This window comes from Genypterus blacodes, unplaced genomic scaffold (genome assembly GCF_046128005.1).
Source record: "Genypterus blacodes isolate CSIRO-AG114 ecotype Tasmania unplaced genomic scaffold, CSIRO-AGI_Gbla_v1 ptg000305l_1, whole genome shotgun sequence".
In the NCBI taxonomy this organism is placed as follows: domain Eukaryota; kingdom Metazoa; phylum Chordata; class Actinopteri; order Ophidiiformes; family Ophidiidae; genus Genypterus; species Genypterus blacodes.
Genome location: NW_027467095.1, coordinates 100,672 through 122,500, shown reverse-complemented (window position 1 = coordinate 122,500; position 21,829 = coordinate 100,672). Strand labels below are relative to the sequence as shown.

The 21,829-nt window shown below is 46.5% G+C and overlaps 5 protein-coding genes across 10 annotated transcripts in view; 1 reads left to right on the top strand and 4 right to left on the bottom strand.

Annotated features, from left to right (window-relative positions):
• The window catches only part of man2a1 (mannosidase, alpha, class 2A, member 1), an 11,241-nt gene extending 7,300 nt beyond the window's left edge, over positions 1–3,941 (bottom strand). Inside the window, exons 1-8 of one of the 3 annotated variants that reach the window (XM_076137355.1) lie at positions 3,748–3,941; positions 2,475–2,617; positions 2,035–2,259; positions 1,660–1,804; positions 1,149–1,236; positions 972–1,055; positions 255–382; positions 1–168 (exon numbers count right to left, since the gene is read on the bottom strand). The exon at positions 1–168 is cut by the window's left edge and continues 6 nt beyond it. In XM_076137355.1, the coding sequence (XP_075993470.1) occupies positions 1–168; positions 255–382; positions 972–1,055; positions 1,149–1,236; positions 1,660–1,804; positions 2,035–2,259; positions 2,475–2,615 (979 nt within the window). In that variant the 5' untranslated portion in view covers positions 2,616–2,617; positions 3,748–3,941. Of the gene's footprint in view, positions 169–254; positions 383–971; positions 1,056–1,148; positions 1,237–1,659; positions 1,805–2,034; positions 2,260–2,474; positions 2,618–3,747 lie in introns of those variants that run through there. The other 2 variants (XM_076137356.1, XM_076137357.1) reach the window with 2 other exon arrangements.
• Positions 3,942–5,251: 1,310 nt separating this feature from the next.
• On the top strand, positions 5,252–5,941 carry june (JunE proto-oncogene, AP-1 transcription factor subunit). The gene has a single exon (XM_076137325.1). It carries the CDS (start codon positions 5,252–5,254, stop codon positions 5,939–5,941), a length of 690 nt encoding a protein of 229 aa, XP_075993440.1.
• A 325-nt stretch (positions 5,942–6,266) lies between these two features.
• Positions 6,267–8,811, bottom strand: thap1 (THAP domain containing, apoptosis associated protein 1). 3 transcript variants are annotated; one of them, XM_076137365.1, is made up of 3 exons: positions 8,228–8,811; positions 7,589–7,784; positions 6,267–6,882 (listed from the first exon to the last, which is right to left on the bottom strand). In XM_076137365.1, the coding sequence occupies exons 1-3, from the start codon at positions 8,380–8,382 to the stop codon at positions 6,529–6,531; spliced, it is 705 nt and encodes a 234-aa protein (XP_075993480.1). In that variant the 5' UTR covers positions 8,383–8,811; the 3' UTR covers positions 6,267–6,528. The 3 variants fall into 3 exon arrangements, with proteins under 3 accessions (XP_075993480.1, XP_075993481.1, XP_075993479.1); XM_076137366.1 differs by having other exon boundaries at positions 7,565–7,800; positions 8,228–8,478; XM_076137364.1 differs by having other exon boundaries at positions 7,565–7,784; positions 8,228–8,459.
• Positions 8,812–9,580: 769 nt separating this feature from the next.
• Positions 9,581–12,061, bottom strand: LOC142988254 (uncharacterized). The gene is made up of 3 exons (XM_076137368.1): positions 11,309–12,061; positions 10,873–11,082; positions 9,581–10,375 (listed from the first exon to the last, which is right to left on the bottom strand). The coding sequence occupies exons 1-3, from the start codon at positions 11,687–11,689 to the stop codon at positions 10,271–10,273; spliced, it is 696 nt and encodes a 231-aa protein (XP_075993483.1). The 5' UTR covers positions 11,690–12,061; the 3' UTR covers positions 9,581–10,270.
• Positions 12,062–12,276: 215 nt separating this feature from the next.
• wdr91 (WD repeat domain 91) lies at positions 12,277–21,452 on the bottom strand. 2 transcript variants are annotated; one of them, XM_076137360.1, is made up of 18 exons: positions 21,200–21,452; positions 20,797–20,977; positions 20,500–20,679; positions 19,751–19,957; positions 19,052–19,135; positions 18,827–18,936; positions 16,672–16,843; positions 16,390–16,563; positions 15,764–15,951; positions 15,634–15,688; positions 15,269–15,364; positions 15,064–15,158; positions 14,741–14,894; positions 14,306–14,414; positions 14,078–14,190; positions 13,181–13,288; positions 12,819–12,908; positions 12,277–12,543 (listed from the first exon to the last, which is right to left on the bottom strand). In XM_076137360.1, exons 2-18 carry the CDS (start codon positions 20,917–20,919, stop codon positions 12,379–12,381), a joined length of 2,223 nt encoding a protein of 740 aa, XP_075993475.1. In that variant the 5' UTR covers positions 20,920–20,977; positions 21,200–21,452; the 3' UTR covers positions 12,277–12,378. The 2 variants fall into 2 exon arrangements, with proteins under 2 accessions (XP_075993475.1, XP_075993473.1); XM_076137358.1 differs by having other exon boundaries at positions 20,797–20,948.
• Between the last annotated feature and the right edge of the window lie 377 nt (positions 21,453–21,829).

Sequence of the window (21,829 nt, the reverse complement as noted above, 5' to 3'; positions counted from 1 at the left end):
TCTGTCGCCATAGAAACTCCAGCGTCTGTTGCTGGGCAAGGTGCTTCTTCACAGCATAATGGACGCGCTGAATGACCATGGCGTTAAGGCCCGCCCCCTTTAGCAGGTAAGTCATGGAAGGGGAGTGGCCAAATGGATCAATCGCCCAACCCGAACGTGGCTTCACACCTGGAGGGAAAAAGTGAAAGAACAAAGTGAAACCTTCATCCAGACTGAAAGGTGACGTCCATATGTAACATGCACTCCCACTGCACCTAGGTGGCGCTGTATCCACTGGTGTCCCTCTATCAGCTGGTCCAGCAGGGCAAAATAATGCGAATTAGCTTCGTCAGCCATCACCCAGCCGCCCGTCACCATCTCCAGCTGACCTGATTGGATCAGACTGACCAATCAGAGAGCAGGGGGGAGTAGTAATGACGAAAATCATAAATAATATAACAACATAGGTTGACTGGTTAAAACAGTGGTTCCCAAAATGTGAGGCGTTCCCTCTAGAGCGGGCGCGGAGCTATTGCAGGGTGGATCAGAAGATGAGTGATATGAAGAAGAATAAGAAGAAGTATGGCCTCAGGAGATTGAGGCCATACTTCTTCTTCTTCTTCATCTTCTTGGTCTGGCTGCAGGAGAATGAGCATCCAGATCACACATTACTGCTCCATGTGTTTGTTTCCTCTGTTATCAGGTTTGTCTGTCTGTTTTTACTGCGACTCTTCGCCTGGTTGTTGTTTTTTTATCGACGTCACTTCACAGACGTTCTGACGCATCGTTAGCTTGGCTAACCGCTAGTTTAGCGTCACAAGCTTGGTTGTGAGGAATTAAAAAGATTATTGAACATAGTCTTATCTACAAAGTTGGGAACCACTGGGTTAAAACATCAAATCAATCAATTAATCAATCAAAAAAAACAAAGGGGATGAAGGTGAAGAAATGGAGAGAAGCAGAGAAAGAAGAAGAGTGAGTCAGCAGATCACCTTTTGACCATCGCTCTCTTCTGCTCATCCAGGTCAGACCACCACCTGGAGAAATAACTGATCTCTGCCCAAATCATCTTCCTCCTGAAATCATCATCAGGTTTGGAAAGATGTAAATGTGGAATAAACAATTCTATAAATCTATAAAAACATGTGTGAATCATTATTATCCTTCACCTGCTGTCCTCACTCAGTTTGATCAGCATGTTGTTGAGGATGTGTTTGGTCTGATCCTGGTAATAACTGTCAAACGTCTTCAGCCAACCTAAAACATGTCGTCATCATCATCATCATCATCATCATCATCATCATCATCCTCCTCCTCTCCATCTGAACACACCTGGACCCCCCTGGGAGGCTCAGCAGGGTTCCTGGTTCAGAGCAGCACCACTCGTCCGTCTATAGTAGAGCTCATGAGTAGTTTATTGTTGCTCTGCTCTGACGCTCTATCACAGAGTCGCTCTCTGGTGTAACTCTGGTTTGTGGCCACAGATCAATAAAGATATTTTCATTGGCATTATATTCTTCATCATCATCACTAACCATTGTGGCAGCACCATGGACTAGGCTTGATTGATAAGTTATGAGCTTCTTGTCTGACACAGATATTTCGGTTGAGTGACAGCCGGACCACAGCGTCAGAACTTCTCCAGCACCTCTGCTGTGTGTTTGCTTTCTGAGGGCTCACCTGGGTCGTTGTGTGAGTGAGGAACCAGGATGAGCTCCAGCGGTTGCTCCTCCCACTCGTTGCCCTGATAATGGATCTCAAAACCTTGTTTCCAGGCGCCGCCGTCCGGATTGTCAAAAGGCAAGAGGTCGTAAACGTCCAAGAGCTGAAAGAAATACAAGGCATTATGGGAAAATACAGGGGAACCTCTGCTGTGACTTAGGACATGAAGCATCTCCACCCATGAGGATTAGATTCACCTTTAATACACACACTGACAAATGTGACACAAGTTTAAGAAATACAATCATAGTAAATGTATAAACTTAAAAAACTACATATGCGTCAATGAACATTCCAAAGTACAAAGCAGCAACGCCAGCATGCTACGCTAACCTGCACTCCGTCCATAAGCTCCTCCTCCACACGACAGCCTGTCAGGGCGTCGGCCTGACCAGGGGCGGAGCTCACATTCACACTGGCTCCTCCCCGTCCCCGCGCACCTTCCCATGATGCTCTGTGGTGGAGCAGAGAGTCACGCAACGTGGCGACCAACCGGTTGTTGTCTCCAAGGAGACGCTCCAGCCTGTCAATCTTCTGCTGAAAGCGGGAAAAATCCTGCTGAGAAAGAAATGACATCACTTCCTGTTTTTAATGTGAGACCAATTAAACACTAGAAAGTTACATTAAAACATTGTTTTCATTTTCTCCACCAAGCAGGTTGGCGCTCATGAAACCTGACCCGGCCCAGCGTTGCATTGGGCCTGATGGAGCAATGTAGTCTAGTACACATCGCATCATAGGTTGCTTTGTTGTGCATTTTCAGAGCGGCTCACCATGTCGAGCTCTCCAGCAGGGGGCGTCCTGCTGTGCTGCTGTTCAGCTAACTGCATCCGCTCCAACATCCGATACAGAGACACCAACGCCACGAAGAAGACTCCGCCCACCAGGATGCTCAGCACGCAGCTCCTCTTCATCACTGTCACATTGAAGCGATGAACAGAAACACGTGTTTGTTATATTTGGAAGGTTCCTGGCTCAAACCGTTGAGGGGAAATCAGCACGGCACAACACCTCCACCAAGAAGGAGAAGAAGAAAGAAGCAGAGCAGCAGATACACTTCAAGTTTCGAAACCAAATGTAGATATTTGTGTCTTTGTTGTACGCTGCCCACTTCCTGTGACTCTCTTATTTACCTTGATAAATAACTTCAGTCATTTCATCTCTTTTCTTCTACGGCTACCATTGGAAAGCCTGTTTAGTCCCCTTTCAGAAGTTATTCATTTAACAAACAGTCAATAAACCTGAACCCATGAACCTAACCTGGCGTCCAGCTGGTCCCTGTGAGAGCCCAGATAGAGGGAGGGTGGGTCACAGTTCTATGGGTCTTAAAACTTTTTAAACCTTGAAACCTTTTAAACCTTAAAACACCAACCTTTTAAAACCAAGACCAGGCTGGTGACCAGCAGGAGGAGGAGGTGCCAGGCTGCTGTGGCTGTGTGTGGTTCTTCCACACGCTTCTGAGGCTCCTGACTGTTTGTTAAATGAATAAATTGTAAAATTGCCAATACAGATATGTCTCGTTCCTTCCTTGTTACTGATAGACTTCAATCATCCAATCCACCAAACAAGAGTCACGAGCAACAGCAGAATAAGCTGTTTGGCATTGGCAGAGAAGATTTGGCAAATTTTTCATGAGCGCAACCCACATACTCAGCTGTGCTGCGCATCCCACACATGCATGTTCCTTACAAATGGGGAACCATTTAAAAGGGAACTAAACAGGCTTTCCAACGGTATAAAATGTATTGACCAAGAAGCATTGTTACAACAGAGAAATAATCTACCAAACGCAAATTTCCGAACTTTTTGTTCGATGTTTATTTAATAAGTACTTTTTATTGCTGGTGAATTATTCTCAAATAACAGTCAGAACAGCAACAGTAAACTCCTATAACACTCTGTTGTTGAACTTCACTTGACTTTGTAAACACAAATTATTTATTTATTTTTCTCCTTCATTATTTCCTCATAGGGGAAAACTATTTCACAACTATTTTTGAACTTTTTCTTCCGCGTTGACTGACAGCTGTTTTGTTGCTTTTTTACCTCGCGCTCTTCGTATTTCTGCTTCCGCCGTTTTCCAGCGCTCCTCGCGCGTGTCGCCACTCCGCCGGAAGGCGCGTAGAACTTTTTACGTTAATTTAAACGTGTTTATTTTATTTCTTGTAACTTTGTTTGTAGCTCGTCATCACGAGCGGAGCGGCCGCTCTGCAGGCTTGTTTTGCTTCCGGGTTTGGTTGGCGCTGACTCAGGGCTGCGGGAAAACAACTTCCTGTTTCCGGTCTGTGACAAAAAGAGAACGTTTATACAGAAAAACAAAGTTATTTCTGATAAACATCAAAGGTTACAAACGTGATTCGGTGAAAAATATAAGAATACACATAAGAATTAACATTTACAAACGCTCACACTTAGTATCCAAACTTTGGATACTTTGGATTCCAAAACATCTTAAATTCATCAACATGAGCTTCTGTCAAGCTCACTCTCATACACTCACATCACATCACCCTAACCCAGGCGGGCCAGGACGGGGTTGTATGGATGCAAAGTAGGTTGGTTCCTGGGTGGGATGTCCTCTCTTTCCTTTGTTTTAAAACCAGGTTGTTGTCTCCCCCCCCCCCCCCCCCCTTCCTCTGAGTACTGACGTCACTATGCAGCTATCATGCCTGCTGAGTGAAAACAAAAAAAAGAGGTTTAAGTGAAGAAAACATAAAATAGAGAGAAAGAGCCTTTTCATCTGTTCTCTCTCTCTCCCTCACTGTCTCACCCTCTTTTCTCTCTCTCTCTCCCTCACTGTCTCACCCTCTGTTCTCTCTCTCCCTCACTGTCTCTCCCTCTTTTCTCTCTCTCTCCCTCACTGTCTCTCCCTCTTTTCTCTCTCCCTCACTGTCTCTCCCTCTGTTCTCTCTCTCTCTCCCTCTCTCTCTCTCCCTCTGTTCTCTCTCTCTCCCTCACCGTCTCTCCCTCTGTTCTCTCTCTCTCTCCCTCTCTGTCTCTCCCTCTATTCTCTCTCTCTCCCTCACTGTCTCTCACTCTGTTCTCTCTCTCTCTCCCTCTCTGTCTCTCCATTGTTCTCTCTCTCTCCCTCACTGTCTCTCACTCTGTTCTCTCTCTCTCTCCCTCACTGTCTCTCCCTCTTCTTTCTCTCTCTCTCCCTCTGTTCTCTCTCTCTCCCTCACTGTCTCTCCCTCTGTTCTCTCTCTCTCTCCCTCTCTCCCTCTCCCTCTGTTGATGCTGTTTGTTTCTTTTGTTTGTGCTTTTGCCTTCAGATTTGACATCAAACTAGATCAAGATGTATTTAGACTGGAGCGATTCGTCCACTGCTTTAAATTAGAATGATTGAGCTCAAATATTGCAATATTACACAGCTGCTCAGCAAGTTTCGAACTTATCAATCAACCTATGTCAATGTAGAACAGGTTCTTTAGCTTGCGTCATTTTAATCCCGTCTCATACTCAGGTTAATCTGATCATGAAGATTTGCCCTGAGAAGCTTCTGATTGGTCCCTGAGCGCTCAGACAGAGAAGTGGAGCAGTGACGCTTGTGATGAACCAGCAGGGCGGCGCCGGGAACCAGAAGAACCTGGACCTGAGCGCTACAGGCGCCTCCATGGCGTCGACAGCGTCGCCTGACCTGGAGCGTCTGAACATCCGGTCCAAGCAAGGTTTGGTCACCGCCGGCCCCGTGTCGCACTCCGCCCTCATCTGTCCCAGCCAGGCCACCAATGAGCAAGAAGGATTTGCTGATGGTTTTGTCAAAGCGCTGGCTGACCTGCACAAGCAGAACCAGCTGGTTGGGGGTGGAGCTACGTCCTCATCATCTTCCTCATCATCCATGCTGCCCGTCTACACCAACCTCAGCAACTACAACCCACCACAGATGGCCTACTGTGGAGGAGAGACTGCCCCCGAGAAGCTCCGCCCACCAGCTTACCCCGCGGCCTCGCCACCCTCCCTGTGTCCAACTGAGCCGGAGACCCAGGAGCACGCCAAGGCTGAGAACAAGAAGCTACGCAACAGGATCGCTGCTTCCAAATGCCGCAAGCGTAAGCTGGAGCAGATCTGGCGCCTGGAGGAGAGGGTGAAGGTTCTGAAGGGCCAGAACTCCCACCTGGCGTCCAGCGCCACCATGTTGAGGGAGCAGGTGGCTCTGCTCAGACAAAAGGTCAGCAGCCACGTTACCCGCGGCTGCCAGGTCTCCATCGGGGGAGCAGAGGAGAGGGGGCGGAGCCACTGAGGAAACACAGGTCGTGACCGCTACAGGTTTTTAGCACTCAAGTGAAGTTCACAGTTGAACTATTGGGGTTAGGACTTCAAACCAGTCCAATCTTCTCAAAAGTAAGAGCAGAGCAGAGGAAACAGACCTTCAGGTAGCAACTTTGTCACACACACACACACACACACACTTCCTGCCTCTTGTGTGAATCTAACGGCACATTTCAAACAAAGACGCCAGAGAAAATGATGCTAATAAACCTGAGTTGGTGGCTCCTGATATCCATACGGCTCATTATTCAAACTCACACTGCACAGAGCTGATAAATAAATAGAATCAGAGAAAATCTCTTCAAAGCATTTTTATTAAAAATCCTTCCCAGTCTTATTTTGTCACGGCGAGCTTCCTGTGACTCCACGTTTACCTGAGGACCTTGAATGCAACACGAGCTCAGTGTGCTGATATTAGAAACTGAATCATCAATAATTCAGCTGTGACTCGGAAAATATTTGAGGCTAATCATGAGCCACTTCCTGTGTCCCAAAGTTTCAAAATAAAGGTGTTTGTGCTCAGGGATGGCTGCTCAGACAGACCACACCCCCTTGTTCTCATTGGATGCCTTTCAGTGTGTGGTAGACGTGTTTGGGCAAAATCACGTACTCCTCGCCCACAGTTGTCGTGGTAGCGTCCTTCATCCTCCTTAGCTGCCTCTCCTGGCGGCGACACTTCTGCTGCGTGGACTTCAGCTTCTTCCTCAGCCGCTCCAGCTGCTCCTCCAGCTGCTCCACTCGCCTCTTCTGACGCGCTGAATCCTCCGCTGTGTAGTTATGGTCGCACGAAACCGCCGCCGTGCCGTCGGCCGGTTTAGGCTCTGGCTCCTCCTCCTCCACGGGGTCAGAGGTCAGAGGCAAGGAGAGCGGGATGTGGATTTGTGAGGGGAACGCGTCCTCCAGCGCCTCCGCCTGGCAGACAGGAGAGCAGTTACAAGCTGTGCATGCTAACGTGCTAACAAACACGCAAAGGAAACAGTGGTTGTTGTTGTTGTTACAGCTGTGGAGGTTCTGCTGATTATTCCATCCAATAAGATAAACTTTTGCTTTATTAAAGAGCCATGAGAAAAAATCAGGTTTACTTTGAAGATATATCAACATTTCTACGGCAAAGACACAAAAACTATGAAGAGCATTTAGTGTGGAACTACATCGTGGGTTAGGGTTCGTCCAGAGCGAGCAGAAGATCAAAGGTTAACAAGGCAAAGAAGTAAAGTTCAGTGAGCAGAGAAGCTTCACGTCTGAATCTGTGTCGTGTCGCTCTGTGTCGCTCTGCGGTCTGGAGCCTGCAGCGCTGACATCGTGCTATCGTGCTATGCTAGTTGGGTTTCACGCTGGTCTAAGTTGTTTCAGATTCACGTGATCCCAAATGTTGGGACATCTTCTGTCTTTGGTCCACAGCTGTTTCCTCAGCATGAACACGATGTGCCACAGTAACTATTTAACTAACAATCTAACTAACTAACTAACTAACTAACTAACTAACTTACTAACTTACTATCTAACTTACTAACTAACTAACTCACTCACTAACTATCCCTGTAATGATAAACTCGTATATATTTTCTTTTCGGAGTGCCCTCTCTGTTCTGACCTCTGTGACCTTGAGCTGATTGACCTTGATGCTGAGGCTGCTGAAGGTGAAGATGGAGGGCACGGCGTTCTCCTGCAGCACTCGGTTGTTGCACTCCCTCTTGAAGCTGTCGGGGCTGAAGTGCTGAGAGCAGATGTTGCTGTACTTGGTGGGTCTGAAGTTGTTCCTCCTCATGGCTGCGACCCATTTAGCACAAACATCTGGACGAGCTAAAGGGAACCTGACAGCAAACAGCACTCATGAACAAAGAGACAGGAAATGAAGAAATAAAATCAGGGAACAGGTGAGGAAAATAAACAAGTAAACAAAAGAACAATGTAAAAAAAGCTTTAAATTAAAAAGAGAAAACAAGAAAAAACAAAGCACAAACATAAATGGATGAAATGAATCCAAAGCTTCAGAACAAAGATGAACAGAGAAGCATGATAAATGTTCTATCAGAACCTTTAGCGTTTCTTCTCAACATTTTGTCGTTGGAATAAAAGAACATTGATCAGAGTTATGATGAGTTTCTTAAAGACTGTATTTGGGCTTATGAAATGATTTATTGTGAGATAAGTTTAGTTTGTGTGTTTGTGATGTGTTTAAGTGTTTCAGTGTAAAGGAGCTTCGGTCCGCCCACAACCCGCGGCTCTGGGGGACATGGACGCGTCTGTCTCTTACTTGTGGAAGGACACGTCCTTGTCCTTGTGGTAGCGGTTCTTACAGCCGTACGCTGAGCACGTCTGAACCATGGCTGCTGGCCGGGAAACACTCACCGCGACGCGGCCTGAGGATCCGCGGCTCTCCGCTGGTGCTTCACTGCCAGTTACAAACATGGCGGCGGGGGCGGAGCTAAGTGATCAGCCTCCTCGGTCCTGATTGGCTTGGATTCGTCTACTTCATTACTTCCTGTATTGTAAGGAAAAGTCCACCAGGGGGAGACAGCGTCCCGTCATGATTAAAGCGTCAACTTAAACTTTTTATAAATATTAATCATTGTCACGATGACCTATTGTGATTATAAAACATTATCATCTTAAATATATAATGATAGAGTATTTCATAATTGTACAGCATTATTCAAAACCTAATCAAATCTAACAGTGGTAAAGCATAAGAATGACAAAACATTGTAATCTATTTTAACCTCATATCTAGTTTTGAACATAGAATTTAACTGAAGGGAGGAAGTATGGAGAGACAGAGAGAGTGACAAAGAGAGAGAGAGCGAGAATGACAGAGTGACAAAGAGAGAGAGAAAAGAGAGTGACAAAGAGAGCGAGTGACAGACAAGAGTGAGGGAGACAGAGACACAGAGAGTCAGAGAGAGAGAGAGAGATAGAGAGAGAGAGAGAGAGAGAGAGAGAGAGAGAGAGAGAGAGAGAGAGTGGGGGAGCATAAACCTGAATGAGAGTTCAGGTCAGAGAAATATTCTTTAATGAATCTCCAGCTCCAATAAACAGCAGCTGAAATAATCTAATAATTGTATATAAATGAAGAATGTTTCAATAATATCATTGATAAAGACCAAATTATTACTGTTACATATTAAAATGTTGGATGTCCTCAGGTTGTAAGTTTATTTTACAATCACTCACTTCTTTCACCTCTGTGTCGTTTCATGATTTTATTTTTAGCAGCGATATGAAGTTGTTTCTTTGTTTCCAACACAAATATGAAGTCAAACAGGGAGAACACAGAAAAGCCAATAAAGTTTCCCTTTAAACACATTTTGACCACAAACTGCAGAGCTAGTCATTTATCTGCATCAGTGTGTGTGCGTGTGTGTGTGTAACATGAGATCAGCTGATCTGCTCCTCTTCATGAGGCTCAGACTCTAAAGCTGCTCAGTGATCCAGAAGAGCTGTGTGAGTTAATACAGACAGTGGAAACACTGTTGACCTTTAACCTCTCTGTGTGTGTGGGTGTGTGCTGTGACAGAGAGGATGAAAGCATCATGTGAACCAGCTGAGACGATGATGAAGATGATGAAGATGATCATCACACACTGACACAGTTAAGGACACACATGGATTTCATTATCAAACGTTTACTCTCATTTGGTTCCTTAAATGCAGATGTGTTTCCTGTCTGTGTATGTTGGCCCCTCCCCCTCATGGAGTCGACTCCACCCAGAGGCGTGGGATCACAAGCAGAGCTGCTGATCCATCCAGGATCAATAAACAAACTTTAAGTGCTGAACGTGCTCAATGTGAAGCTCCAGCAGTGCATTCTGGGAGTTAGAGTTCATGTTCACAGCCTGTGACCTTTGATGTCAGCTTAGTGCAGAGGGCACGACAAAGAGCAGAGGAAAGGAAGGAAGTGAAGGAGACAAGGAAAAGAGAGTAGAACAAAGGAGGAGAGAGTATAGAAAGCTGTTACCACGGCAACAGAACACTGACTTTTCGGGGAAACTGATTAAAAATCAAATAAACTAAAAACTTTTTTTAAAGTATCTAAAAATCTGATCAATTTGTTTTTAACATTTTAACATAAAGAAATGTTACAAATTACAAATTCATTCAAACTTAATATGAGAAACATTAAAGTCACACTTTTAAAGTCCATGATTTAAACCTTCTGATGATTGCTGTGACTCATTCTGTCAGATTATTGTTGGTTGAACTTTTTTCCTTAAAAGTCACCTTGATCCTGTTTTCTTTAAAACAATACTGACTGCCGTTTCCATGACATCCAGAGGTGAGTGAAAACCTTCACATTCAGTCACTTCTGCTCCTCCTCCTCCTCCTCCTCTTCATGGCGTCCTGTAGCTTCGTCCTCTCCTTCCTCTTCCTCAGCTTCTTTCTGCTTGTCTCCATCTGCTGCATTCTGAACACAAAACAAACTTCAACATTTGTTTCATTTAAAATATTTCAGTCAATCTGTGATGATGATGATGATGATGATGATGATGATGAAGTTAGGCTCATGATTTATCAACAGGAAGCTGTCACCATGACAACAGGCAGCATTACAACCATGACATGAAAGCTCAGAATTTATCAATCAACCCCAGCTTGAGGCCCACCTGTTCTCATGATGAAGAAACTACAGAGACAGAGCGGACAGAGACAGAGGGGACAGAGGGGACAGAGGGGACAGAGACAGAGGGGACAGAGACAGAGGGGACAGAGGGGACAGAGACAGAGGGGACAGAGGGGACAGAGACAGAGCGGACAGAGACAGAGGGGACAGAGACAGAGCGGACAGAGACAGAGCAGACAGAGACAGAGCAGACAGAGACAGAGCAGACAGAGCGGACAGAGACAGAGCGGACAGAGACAGAGCAGACATTCAATAAAGAGGGATTTAAGATCAGGACTGACCTGTGTGAGTGGACTCCTCCTCCTCCTCCTCCTCACTCTGGCCTTCATCCTCATGGACAGAGCCAGCAGCTTGTCGTGTCTCTGCCTCCTCTTCTTCCTCTCCTCCTCCTCCTCCTCATCATCATCATCATCTTCCCCCCTCCTCTTCTTCTCCTCCACTCCGTCTGAGTCCGACTCTTCCTGCCGCTGCAGTCTGCTCCTCTTCCTCCCCTAAAACAGTAACATGCACACTTACTGACACACCAAGCACACTTAAGCTGCTCTACCATCTCCTCAACTGTCTCCTTGACTGTCTCCTCGACTGTCTCCTCAACAGTGTCCTAAACTGTCTCCTTGGCTGTCTCCTCTATGCCCCATTGACTCCTTTTTCTCTTGTTTTCATTCATTCTCATGTTTTGCTTGACTACTTGTTTAAACAGTGATGAAGACTCCGTACCTGCACCTTCCTCTTCGGCTGGCTCGCCCCCTCCTCTTCCTCTCCACTTGAGGCCGAGGAGCTGCTGTTCTGTCCCCGGAGGAAGGAGCGTTTCTTGCGGCTCACTGAGCGGCTGTCGTCGCTCGATGTGGCCGCGGAGCTGCTGCGGTCGCTCGGGTCCTGGTCCTGGTCCCGGTCCCGGTCGTGCTCGCTGTCTTCCTCGCCCGAAGAGCTGCGGAAGTCCGCCTGACTGGAGGAGGAGGAAGAGGACGACGAGGAGAATGAGCCTTCATCCGTGTCGTCCAGGATGGAGGCGGGCAGGCCGATTTGACGCCGCTTGTTGGCCGCCGCTTTGGTTTTGCGCATTGACGCGAACACTTTCCGCTTGTACAAACTCTCCATGTTTTCGGAAACAAACAAAAATAAATAAAAACAGACTCAAACTGCGGTTTCCGGTGTAAACAAGCTAATGGCGCAGCTAGCTAGCGTTCATCGCGGAGTCAACGGAAACGAACATCTTTGTTTGTTACAAACTCCGACTGGCGCCTGAAGATTTCTGCTCCAGTCTGAGATCAACTGCACTTAACACAAACACATCAAAACATAAACAATCGTCACAAACGGACAACTGTTGGATTTTACCGCTGTACACAAAATGCTTGTTATTGTGGCTCCATTTTCTTCTTCTTTTTTCGATTTCAATTGCGGTTGGCTAACCAGGTTAATGGCGCACCAGCGCCACCAACTGGACTGGAGAGTAGAACAGGACGTGACTGCAGAAAATAAAGAATGAAATGACTACACAGTCAAAAGACTCTCTTCAAACACAGCATGTAACCTAGAGCGCCACCCGCGGCTAAGAAGGGGCACTGCAACAACAAACGGCCTCATCTATGACGTCATTTCCTTAAATAGATTTAGTTGTAAGGTTTTAAGGACGATTGATGAATAATCAAATGGATAGATTAGGAATTGATGACACAGTAGGAGAACATCATTAATCAGATTTATTGATTTTTACGACAACCAATTACGTTTTGATGACATCAGAGTGATTCAGACGCTCCTGGTGTCTTCTCTCAGGTCCTCATTCAGGGCTTTTGTGCCAGCAGTGTGCTCAGCTTGATTTTTCCATCCATGGAGGCGGTGAGGCAGGTGCCACAGTCTACCGCCGAGCACCAATCCACCGTCACCACCGGAGCTTTGTGTCCGCCCAGCGACAGCACGCTGTCCAGCGCCGGATTCCCATTGGTTAGCTACAGGAGGAGGAGGGAGGAGCATGTTTGCCAATCAAAACTGAAAGAATGTTTGACCCAATGAGGATAAAATGAAAATATTTAAGTGAAAAAAACGAGTAAAAAAACATCAAGATACACAAAATAAAATAAAGATAAAAAACCTAAGATAAGAAATAAAACATTGAAGTCATCAGTGTGAGTGTCAACATGAGGGTGATGATGATGGTATAAGTGATGAAGAGCAAGGTGCTGATGTAGGTGAAGGGAGAGGTTGCAGATGAAGATGAGGTTACTGTGTATATGAGTCCTCCGGTGCTGGAGCAGGTCAGGACGTGTTGACCTTCAGAGTCAAACGCAAACAAGCGACCTCGAGGAATCTGAACCTGAATGCAAACAGGAAGTCATCCAGTGTGATTATCTCATGACCTCACTTACAGATTGATTTTGTTGTCGTTATTTCAATAATTAAATGGATCTGTCAAACCGTGACCTCTGACCTTTGACACATTTTGGACAACAAAGTAAAGATTTTCATTCAGTATTATTGATCACTCTAATAAGATAAAACCTAAACTGTGAAAACAGCTTCGATAAAATTCCTAAACTGAAGCTGAGTCTGAATTAAACACAGCGTTTCCATGGTGACCTTGTTTACCTGTTTATATCCGCTGTAACCTGACAGGACAAAAGGTCCAGTGGCCTCCTGAGGAAGAACCTGCTCAGACTGCTTCACACCACAGCGATGGATGTTCCACTGGATGAACTACACACACACACACACACACACACACACACACACTGGTAACAAACTGTATGGACCGTGGCCTCTTTTAGAAAACACACAGACAAATGGAGCAAACAATAGATTATAAAGCTGTGAGCACACACACACACACGCGCACACACACACACACACACACACTCGCTCCCTTACTCACTCACACACACACACTCACTCACTCACTCCCTTACTCACACACACTTACACACACACTCACACACACACACTCACTCACTCACACACTTTCTCACACACTTACTCACACACAAACATACACACACACACTTACTCACAAACACAAACACACTCACTCACTCAAACACTTACTCACCCACATACACACACACACTTACTCGCACTCACACACACACTTACTCGCACTCACACACACACTTACTCACACTCACACACTCACTCACTCAAACACTTACTCACACACATACACTCACACAAACTCACTCACTCCCTTACTCACACACACACACACACACACACACACTCACTCACTCCCACAAACACACTCACTCACACTCACTCCCTTACACACACACACACACACACACACACACTCACTCACACTCACACACACACACACACACACACACACACACACACACACACACACACTCACTCACTCACTCACACTCACGCACTCACACACACTCACACACACACACACACACACACACACACACACACACTCACTCACTCACTCACTCACTCACACTCACACACACTCACACACACACACTCACACTCAGACACACTCACCTTCCCGTCCTCTCCGATGCTGAACACCGTGTTCTCGTCGTAGCTGAACTCGACGCTGTACACTTCTCCATCGTGAGCTCTCCAACTCATGGCGCTCTCATATCGCTGCATGTCTGCACACATTCAGCAGATAAACACGGCTGACAGTTCTGTAGTTTCTATTCTCTATTTACAGTCCACATGCTGCCCCCCCCCCCCACACACACACACACACAATGGTGTAGATACCAAACAGCCTGATGACGCCGTCAGCCGCTCCAGTGACCAGCAGGTTCCCGTTGTGGTTGAAGGCAGTGCAGTTTATGGCGACTGGTTCAGGGTCAAGGGAGAACTGGAGCTGAAGGTCAATAACAGACAGAGGCGGGTTACTGAGCTGAAGACCTGAACCTCCACCTGAGCCTCCACCTGAGCCTCCACCTGAGGGGCCTGAGCCTCCACCTGAGGGGCCTGAGCCTCCACCTGAGCCTCCACCTGAGGGGCCTGAGCCTCCACCTGAGCCTCCACCTGAGGGGCCTGAGCCTCCACCTGAGCCTCCACCTGAGGGGCCTGAGCCTCCACCTGAGGGGCCTGAGCCTCCACCTGAGGGGCCTGAGCCTCCACCTGAGCCTCCACCTGAGGGGCCTGAGCCTCCACCTGAGGGGCCTGGTGCCTGTGAGGTCTTACCTGCTGTTTGACCGTCTTGGTGTCCCAGAGCAGCAGCTGTCCAGACATCGGGATTGGGAGGCGGGAAGCAGACTCTGCACTTCCTGACCGGCTGAGAGCCGCAGCTGAACACACGAAGGAGGAGCCACTGGGACTGCAAGCTAACGACAGGATGCTGACACACAGAGGGGCTCACATCTTCATCATCATCATAATTCATTCACAGACAGACAGACAGACAGACAGACAGACAGACGGACAGACAGACAGACAGACAGACAGACGGACAGGCAGGCAGGGAGGGAGGCAGGCAGAGAGACGGACAGAGAGACAGGCAGACTGACCGTGGATGGGTCTCATCGATGTTCATCTCATACAGATTCTTCTTGGCATCGGTGTCGTACAGTCGCACTGTGCCAACCCCACTGCCTAGCAACAGCTGACCACACACACACACACACACACACACACACACACACACACAGATGATAAGTTGTTGTTCCTGTGAGCTGTGTAAAGGTGTGTGTGTGTGTGTGTGTGTGTGTTTACCAGTCTGTGAGGTTTGGTTGCCCACTCCAGAGACAGCAGAGGAGACTTGGACATGATGGTGGCTTTGGTCTGCATGATGGGGTTCAACGCCCACACCTGAACGCACACACACACACACACACACACACACACATGAGCACACACACCTGAACACACACACACACCTGAACACACACCTGAACACACACACACACAACTGAACACACACACATGAGCACACACACACACACACGAGCACACACACACACACCTGAACACAAACACACGAGCACACACACACACACCTGAACACACACACACGAGCACACACACACACACACACCTGAACACACACACATGAGCACACACACACACACACACCTTACCTTCACCACTCCATCTACGTCCAAACTGGCGACCCTCCGGCCCGAACAGTCGATCCTGAGCACAGAAACAAGCGTCGTGTTTGTTAGCATGCTAAGCTCAGGTGCTAATGGAGGCTAGCTGACCTCGGACCTGCAGTGCATGATGGAGGAGTGATGCTCTGCGTATTCCTCCTGGCTCAGTTTGATAAAGGGCTGTTCCGCTGACATGCCTCCTCCTTCGGCTCCCCCGCCACTACTCCTGCTGCTTGAGGGGGCGGAGTCAGAGGAGTCCTCTGCAGGTGTCTCCGCCTCCCCTGACTCCGCCTTCTTCTCTGTGGACTGAAAAAAGACACAGAAACATTTACTTTTGTTGTTTTTAAGTTGAAGTAGCTCAATGCTTCACCGACCGCAGGTCTGAGTCGTACCAAATCACTGAGGGAGGAGAGGAAAGAACGTGGCGATAAAGGGGAGGAGGCGTGTTGTTATAGAGAGGAGGGGGCGTGTCCCTATAGAGGGGAGGGGGCGTGTTGTTATAGAGAGGAGAGGGCGTGTCCCTATAGAGAGAAGGGGGCGTGTCATCACAGAAGGGAGGGGGCGTGTCTGTCTGTCATCAGGGTCGCAAACAGGAAACCTGCAGCTTCAGTCTGGTTTTGTCTCCACGTGGTTCTCGATGTAAACAGGAGTAACAGCTGGCCAATCAAAATGCTTTGGTGTTGACACCCCGTACAAACTCTGTTTAATAGCGCCACCTGTGGACCAAGCAGAGCCTTCAGGTACCTGAGCTGAGGGTTTGGACAGAAGCTCCTTCCTCTCCTTCTCGTGCTCCTGCTGCCTCTTCTGTCTCGGGTAGGTGGTCTGGCTTGTGGACTGGTTGATGGGTTCGCTGTTGGACGTCTGACTGGAAAGTGTCTTGACATCCTTAGCTGGAGCGCCGTCTTTAGGCTTGACAGTCTGGAAGAAGAAGAACCAGAAGAAACAGAAGAACCTGTGATCATAAGTTGCATGTTAGCATAGCATGTTACATGTTAGCTGATGATACAGTGACAACAGCACTCCCACCTGATTGGTTGGTGGGTCCTTCCTGCCCAGTGTTGCCTGGCAGGGCGAGGTCACGGGGGGAAATAGAGGCATTTTGGCCGGAGTCCGTCGACCTTGCGGCAGGAATGTAGAGAAGAAATTTCTAGAAGGTGTCGTCACCATGGAGACGGCCCGCTGACTCGACACCAAGTCCCTACAGAGCAGAGAGATGGAAGTCTTTAAATTCAGAACGAAGGAAGACAGAATGTGACGTATTGGGGGTTATTCTTCCTATTAATTGATGAAAAGTTGAAAGTGACACGGTGTCTTTTGGTCCTAAAACATAAAGATTTACACTGAAGAAGCTGCAGCTGATTGATTATTTAATTACAATAGATTGGTAATTAATCAAATATGACTTGTAGTCTAAAAACAACCAAACAATACAGAGGACAAACAACAAAAGAGTCAATAAAGAATACAGGTTATATAACGTTTGGAACGATTTAGTGAAACCAGCCAAGAAGAGGAACTCTACAAGCTACCAGCAACTAGCTACAAGCTACCTACAACTAGCTACAAGCTCCCAGCAACTAGCTACAAGCTACCTGCAACTAGCTACAAGCTACCAACTACGAGCTACATGCTACCAGCTAGGAGCTAAGAGAGGAAAGCTCCTGACTGATCCTAATGTTGTAACATCAACATGTTTGGATTCTCTGTAGTAAAAGACAACAAACAACAATTCACCATCTGAATTGTTTATTAGATAAAAGTCAAGTCAATTATTATTGAAACACATTGTGATGTAAATAAAGTTTATTTGAAGCAGCTTCATCATCCTCCTCCTCAAAGAGGATTACAGCCACGTTAATCTGAGAATAAAGTTTGATTCTTTTTGTTTCACACAGTTTATGATTATATTTTCAGAAAACTGAACTTCATTCTGGGATTTGGATGTCAAAGTCATCGTCATCACTATTTCCTCTGTTAAGAGTTAAATAAATAAAACAAATGTGATAAATACAAAGAAAGACTCGTAATTTAAAAACCTAAAATCTGAAGCATAATTCATATATTAGATCAATATGATATTATCAATAAGGGCTGCATGATTCCTCATCAATCAGCTGGTTAAAGCTGAACTCTCACTTCGGCTCAGAGGCCATGAATGAAGAACATTGGGACTGATCAATACTGGATCAATACTTGAAATGAAAATTCCTGCTGATTCATTCAGCCCCTCTGTGTGTGTGTGTGTGTGTGTGTTTGTGTGTGTGTGCGCGCTCACACACACACACTGCCCTTCAATCTGATGTGAACCCCGCCCATCAGATAAGAAGTTAGTGCTCAATGAAAGTTACATTATGATTTAGCCTCAGACAAATCAAACCCGATGCTCGTGTGATAAACTGTATTGATCCATCGCAATCATCAAATTCAATATGTCATTTAGAGTTCATTTATATAACAAAGGTCAACTTTTTTATATATATATATATATATATATATATATATATATATAAGTTCATAATATATTATGATATATTATGAACTCTTCCTTATTTTGTATTCATAAGTGATGATGATTCATCTCAGGGTTCTATTCTTATCAAATCAGTTTGATAAACAGATGCAGTTACACTCTCCTCCAGCAGGGGCAGCACTGGCACTAATAATGAACCATTCTATGTAGAACATAAGGGCTTCACCCAGACTAATGAGCCATGCCGTTGCTGTTGTGTTTAAATAAACCCTGAGAAGCAGAGTCAGTCCCACAAGGGCCTCTGGGTGGCGCTGTTTGTGTCCGATGTCACAACCCAGTTTCAAAGGAGCAAATCAGCCTTTCACATAAAATCACCATGTACTGACGAACGTTAGCCTTTCACAGTAAACTCCCTACTAAATAACAACAGCCTTTCACAATAAAACATTTCTTCTAGCCTTTTCACAATAAAAGCCTCCTGAGCAGCCGCTGTGTAGAGATACCAAGTGAATATCTTAAAAGGTTTTTGTTCTGCAACTCTATTCTTTATGAATTTTGTAGTTCTGTTGAGCACCATCGACCAGAGATGTGTTTGACATTGGCAACCAATCAGAGAGCAATACTTCCTGTCGTAATTGAGGATTTAAAGTGTTGCCAGGACAGCAGTCATGTGTTCAGGCTGTTTAGGACAGAGGAGTGTAAAGGTCTCACAGCTCAGTGTCTCCCAGTCGGTCCATGTTCTGGACGTAAGCCGGCAGCTTGTGGTGTACGGTCAGATCACCATCCCCCTGGTCCTGACCTTCTCCCTGCCGGGCAAACAGCTGGACCAGGACCAGAACCAGGGAAGGACACAGAGGACAGAGAAGGCAAAGAAAGAATAATAAGTGTCTTGTGTTAAAATGTTGAAATAAAAGACATGCGGTTTGAGATTCTGACCAGTTGGCGGAGCTGTTCATTCTCTTCGCTCAGGCTGGTGGTTTTCTGGACCTCAGCATCAAAGCTCATCAGGACCGGCTGAGGTGTGAACAGTTAAGGACTGGACACCACTTTGACTGCTGTTAGTTCCTGATTGTTGTGGTCTTGAAAGAAGGATTGATCAAACACAGATTTCAGTTCAAAGCCACAATCATTGACAGCAGCCAGCTTGGACACCACAAACAAGGTCCAACTGTCCCGTAGTTACAGGTTACATCAGAGATAAATGCTGAGCTCACTTCTTATCAACCAACCCTCCAATCATGAAAATGATCGGTTTCTAGACTGATTCAACTCAGCTTTACAGGCGAAACAATGCATATGTATATACTGATGATTGTACAGTGGTTGCTTGATAACTTGTGAGCCTAACTGGTGTAAGCAATTAAATCTACCTTCATGCTAAGCTCAGGACTTCTCAATCAACTCCCTTTAGCGTAGTGTATGGGTGGTGTGGCTCTGGAAGGTACAGTGGTGATCTAGGGATCGGAAGGTTCCTGATTTGATTCCAGGCTCCTAAAGAGCCTGCTGAAGCGCAGTACACACGCTGTAATGCACAGGGGCGCCCCCTGGTGACTCACAGCAGTACTACAGCATTACTGCACTACAGTTGCACCGTGGCGCCCCCTGGTGACTCACAGTACTACAGCAAAGGATATGCATGCACTGGAAGAGGACAGACAGGAAGTTGTGCAGTGAGACCAGGAAGGTGTCCGCCCACTGGCGGGAGAAGTATGGAGAGAAGGCGGGGTTCTGCTCGGGGGAGGGGATAAACGGCAGGATGAACCAATCACGCCACTCAGCTTGACCCTGCAGCTCCATGGCCTGCTTCTGGAAGAACTCCTGCGTCTTCTCCACGTTTCCTTTCTGAGGACACGTGGAGGAAACATCTGTCACTCTCACACACACACACACACGGTCACAGTAAACATGTTTAATATGTTCTTAGAGGAGCATCTTAACTTATTATTATTTTTTGAGAGATAATATCTACATTACATTACATTACGGTCATTTAGCAGACGCTCTTCTCTAAAGCGACTTCCAATTATCGCAGGGCAGCCATTATTTGGCGCACTGGAGCAGCTGAGGGTTCGGTGCCTTGCTCAGGGGCACCTCGGCAGTGCCCTGGAGGCAAACTGGCAACTCACCAGCTACCAGTCCACTTAGTTGGTCCATACGGGACTCGAACCGGCGAACCCTCCGGTTCCCAAGCGGAATCCCTACCGACTGAGCTACTGCCGCCGATCTATTATGTGTCGATGCTTGGATCGGTCATCAGCCTCACTTATCATTTCTTATTCTACCATATCTGTGTGGAAATGAAGCTCCGCCCACAGTGCTGCTGAGTTGGCCAATCAGAGCGCACAGTCATTTCCCTCAGGATAATAAACTTCATCTTAGGTAACCTGTATGGTATTGATGAGGTAATATCGGTACAGGCTGGTCCTCAGTTTATTAACGGTAGATCGATAAACATCCTCCAGTCTGCAGAAGAGACGGCGGTCCAGATACATCCAGTAATCCTTTAGACCGGACAGGTCAAAGGTCAGGACCAGCTGCAGCAGCTGCTCCACGATCTTATCCACCTGGGAAATCAATCAATACATGAATCCACTGGCACATTAAAGACAAAGTCCTCACATACACATATAAAAGTCATTCAAGTCAAAGGTCAGCAGGTTGAACACTATGAGGCTTTGTACCCTGAATCCTTTCTCCTTGTCAGCTTTGATCTCGTTGTCCAGATGTTTCAGTGTTGTGGTGAAGCCGCGATAAATCAGAAACTCTCTCACGTGTTCGTCCGTCCTCTCCACTGCAGAACCCATCGTGACCTCTGACCTCAGACCCAGTCACACTGAGTAACAATCAGCTTTTAGTTCAACACTGAAATAAAAGCACTCTTCTTCTTTATGGAGAATCTGTTCATTGTTTACAGCGAAGCTTTAAATTGAACCGAACATTTAAACTAAATAAACACCAAATCATTTTAAATATCCGTCATGTCAGCAGACACATCCGGTCACTGTTTGCAAGAAAATATTAAGCGAACACAAAACAGCGCAGATTCGATGGTTTATGAGAGAAAGGTGTTGAAACTTTGCTCACCTTTGTTGTGATAAGATGAGCTAGTTAGCTTAGCTAACACGTTAGCAAACTAACGGAGCCTCATGAAGACAAAAACACACTTATTACGCGTCACTGGAGAACTGACGTTGGTTTGTCACTTATAATCGATAAGTTTCCATTAATACGTTTTATTCGCCGTATTCCCAATATCAAAACAAACAATGTTAAACACGAAAACAACAAACTGTGCAGGAAGAGCAGAAATGACTTCCGGTAACTACTTCCTCCTTATTGTCATGTGACGAGCGCACGTCATAAGGCGCGCCCCCTGTCGGTCTCGCTTTGCACTACAGCTCACCAGTTCTCTGCCAAAAAGCCGTCAGCTTGTTTTCTCAAATTAATTTTAAAGTGAACAAAACATGAAAATGGTGACTGGCGGACGTGTTGTGGGCGGATGTGAGCTGTGGACAGGTGACCTGCTGAGCTCAGATCTGTGTGTTGATGATGCCAACAGGTGAGCCATTCTTATCTTTGACCTGGAAGAATCCAAACTTGCAACCAGCAGACACTCCACGGCCCAGAGTAACACAGTGCCACGCACACAGACACTCTCAGACACACACAGACACTCTCAGACACACACAGACACTCAGACACACACAGACTCTC

What these genes read in the sequence shown, in the direction of transcription:
- LOC142988254 (XM_076137368.1), bottom strand. Translation starts at nt 11,689, where the DNA reads ATGGAGAGTTTGTACAAGCGGAAAGTGTTCGCGTCAATGCGCAAAACC. An exon ending in AGCCGAAGAGGAAGGTGCAG is followed by an intron (nt 11,083 to 11,308) that starts GTACGGAGTCTT and finishes TTACTGTTTTAG; the next exon opens with GGGAGGAAGAGGAGCAGACT. An exon ending in GGAGGAGTCCACTCACACAG is followed by an intron (nt 10,376 to 10,872) that starts GTCAGTCCTGAT and finishes TTTTGTGTTCAG; the next exon opens with AATGCAGCAGATGGAGACAA.
- thap1 (XM_076137364.1), bottom strand. Translation starts at nt 8,382, where the DNA reads ATGTTTGTAACTGGCAGTGAAGCACCAGCGGAGAGCCGCGGATCCTCA. An exon ending in AAGGACGTGTCCTTCCACAA is followed by an intron (nt 7,785 to 8,227) that starts GTAAGAGACAGA and finishes GTTTGCTGTCAG; the next exon opens with GTTCCCTTTAGCTCGTCCAG. An exon ending in ATCAGCTCAAGGTCACAGAG is followed by an intron (nt 6,883 to 7,564) that starts GTCAGAACAGAG and finishes CCTGTCTGCCAG; the next exon opens with GCGGAGGCGCTGGAGGACGC.
- june (XM_076137325.1), top strand. Translation starts at nt 5,252, where the DNA reads ATGAACCAGCAGGGCGGCGCCGGGAACCAGAAGAACCTGGACCTGAGC.
- wdr91 (XM_076137360.1), bottom strand. Translation starts at nt 20,919, where the DNA reads ATGGGTTCTGCAGTGGAGAGGACGGACGAACACGTGAGAGAGTTTCTG. An exon ending in ACAAGGAGAAAGGATTCAGG is followed by an intron (nt 20,680 to 20,796) that starts GTACAAAGCCTC and finishes TTGATTTCCCAG; the next exon opens with GTGGATAAGATCGTGGAGCA. An exon ending in CGACTGGGAGACACTGAGCT is followed by an intron (nt 16,844 to 18,826) that starts GTGAGACCTTTA and finishes TCTGCTCTGTAG; the next exon opens with GGACTTGGTGTCGAGTCAGC.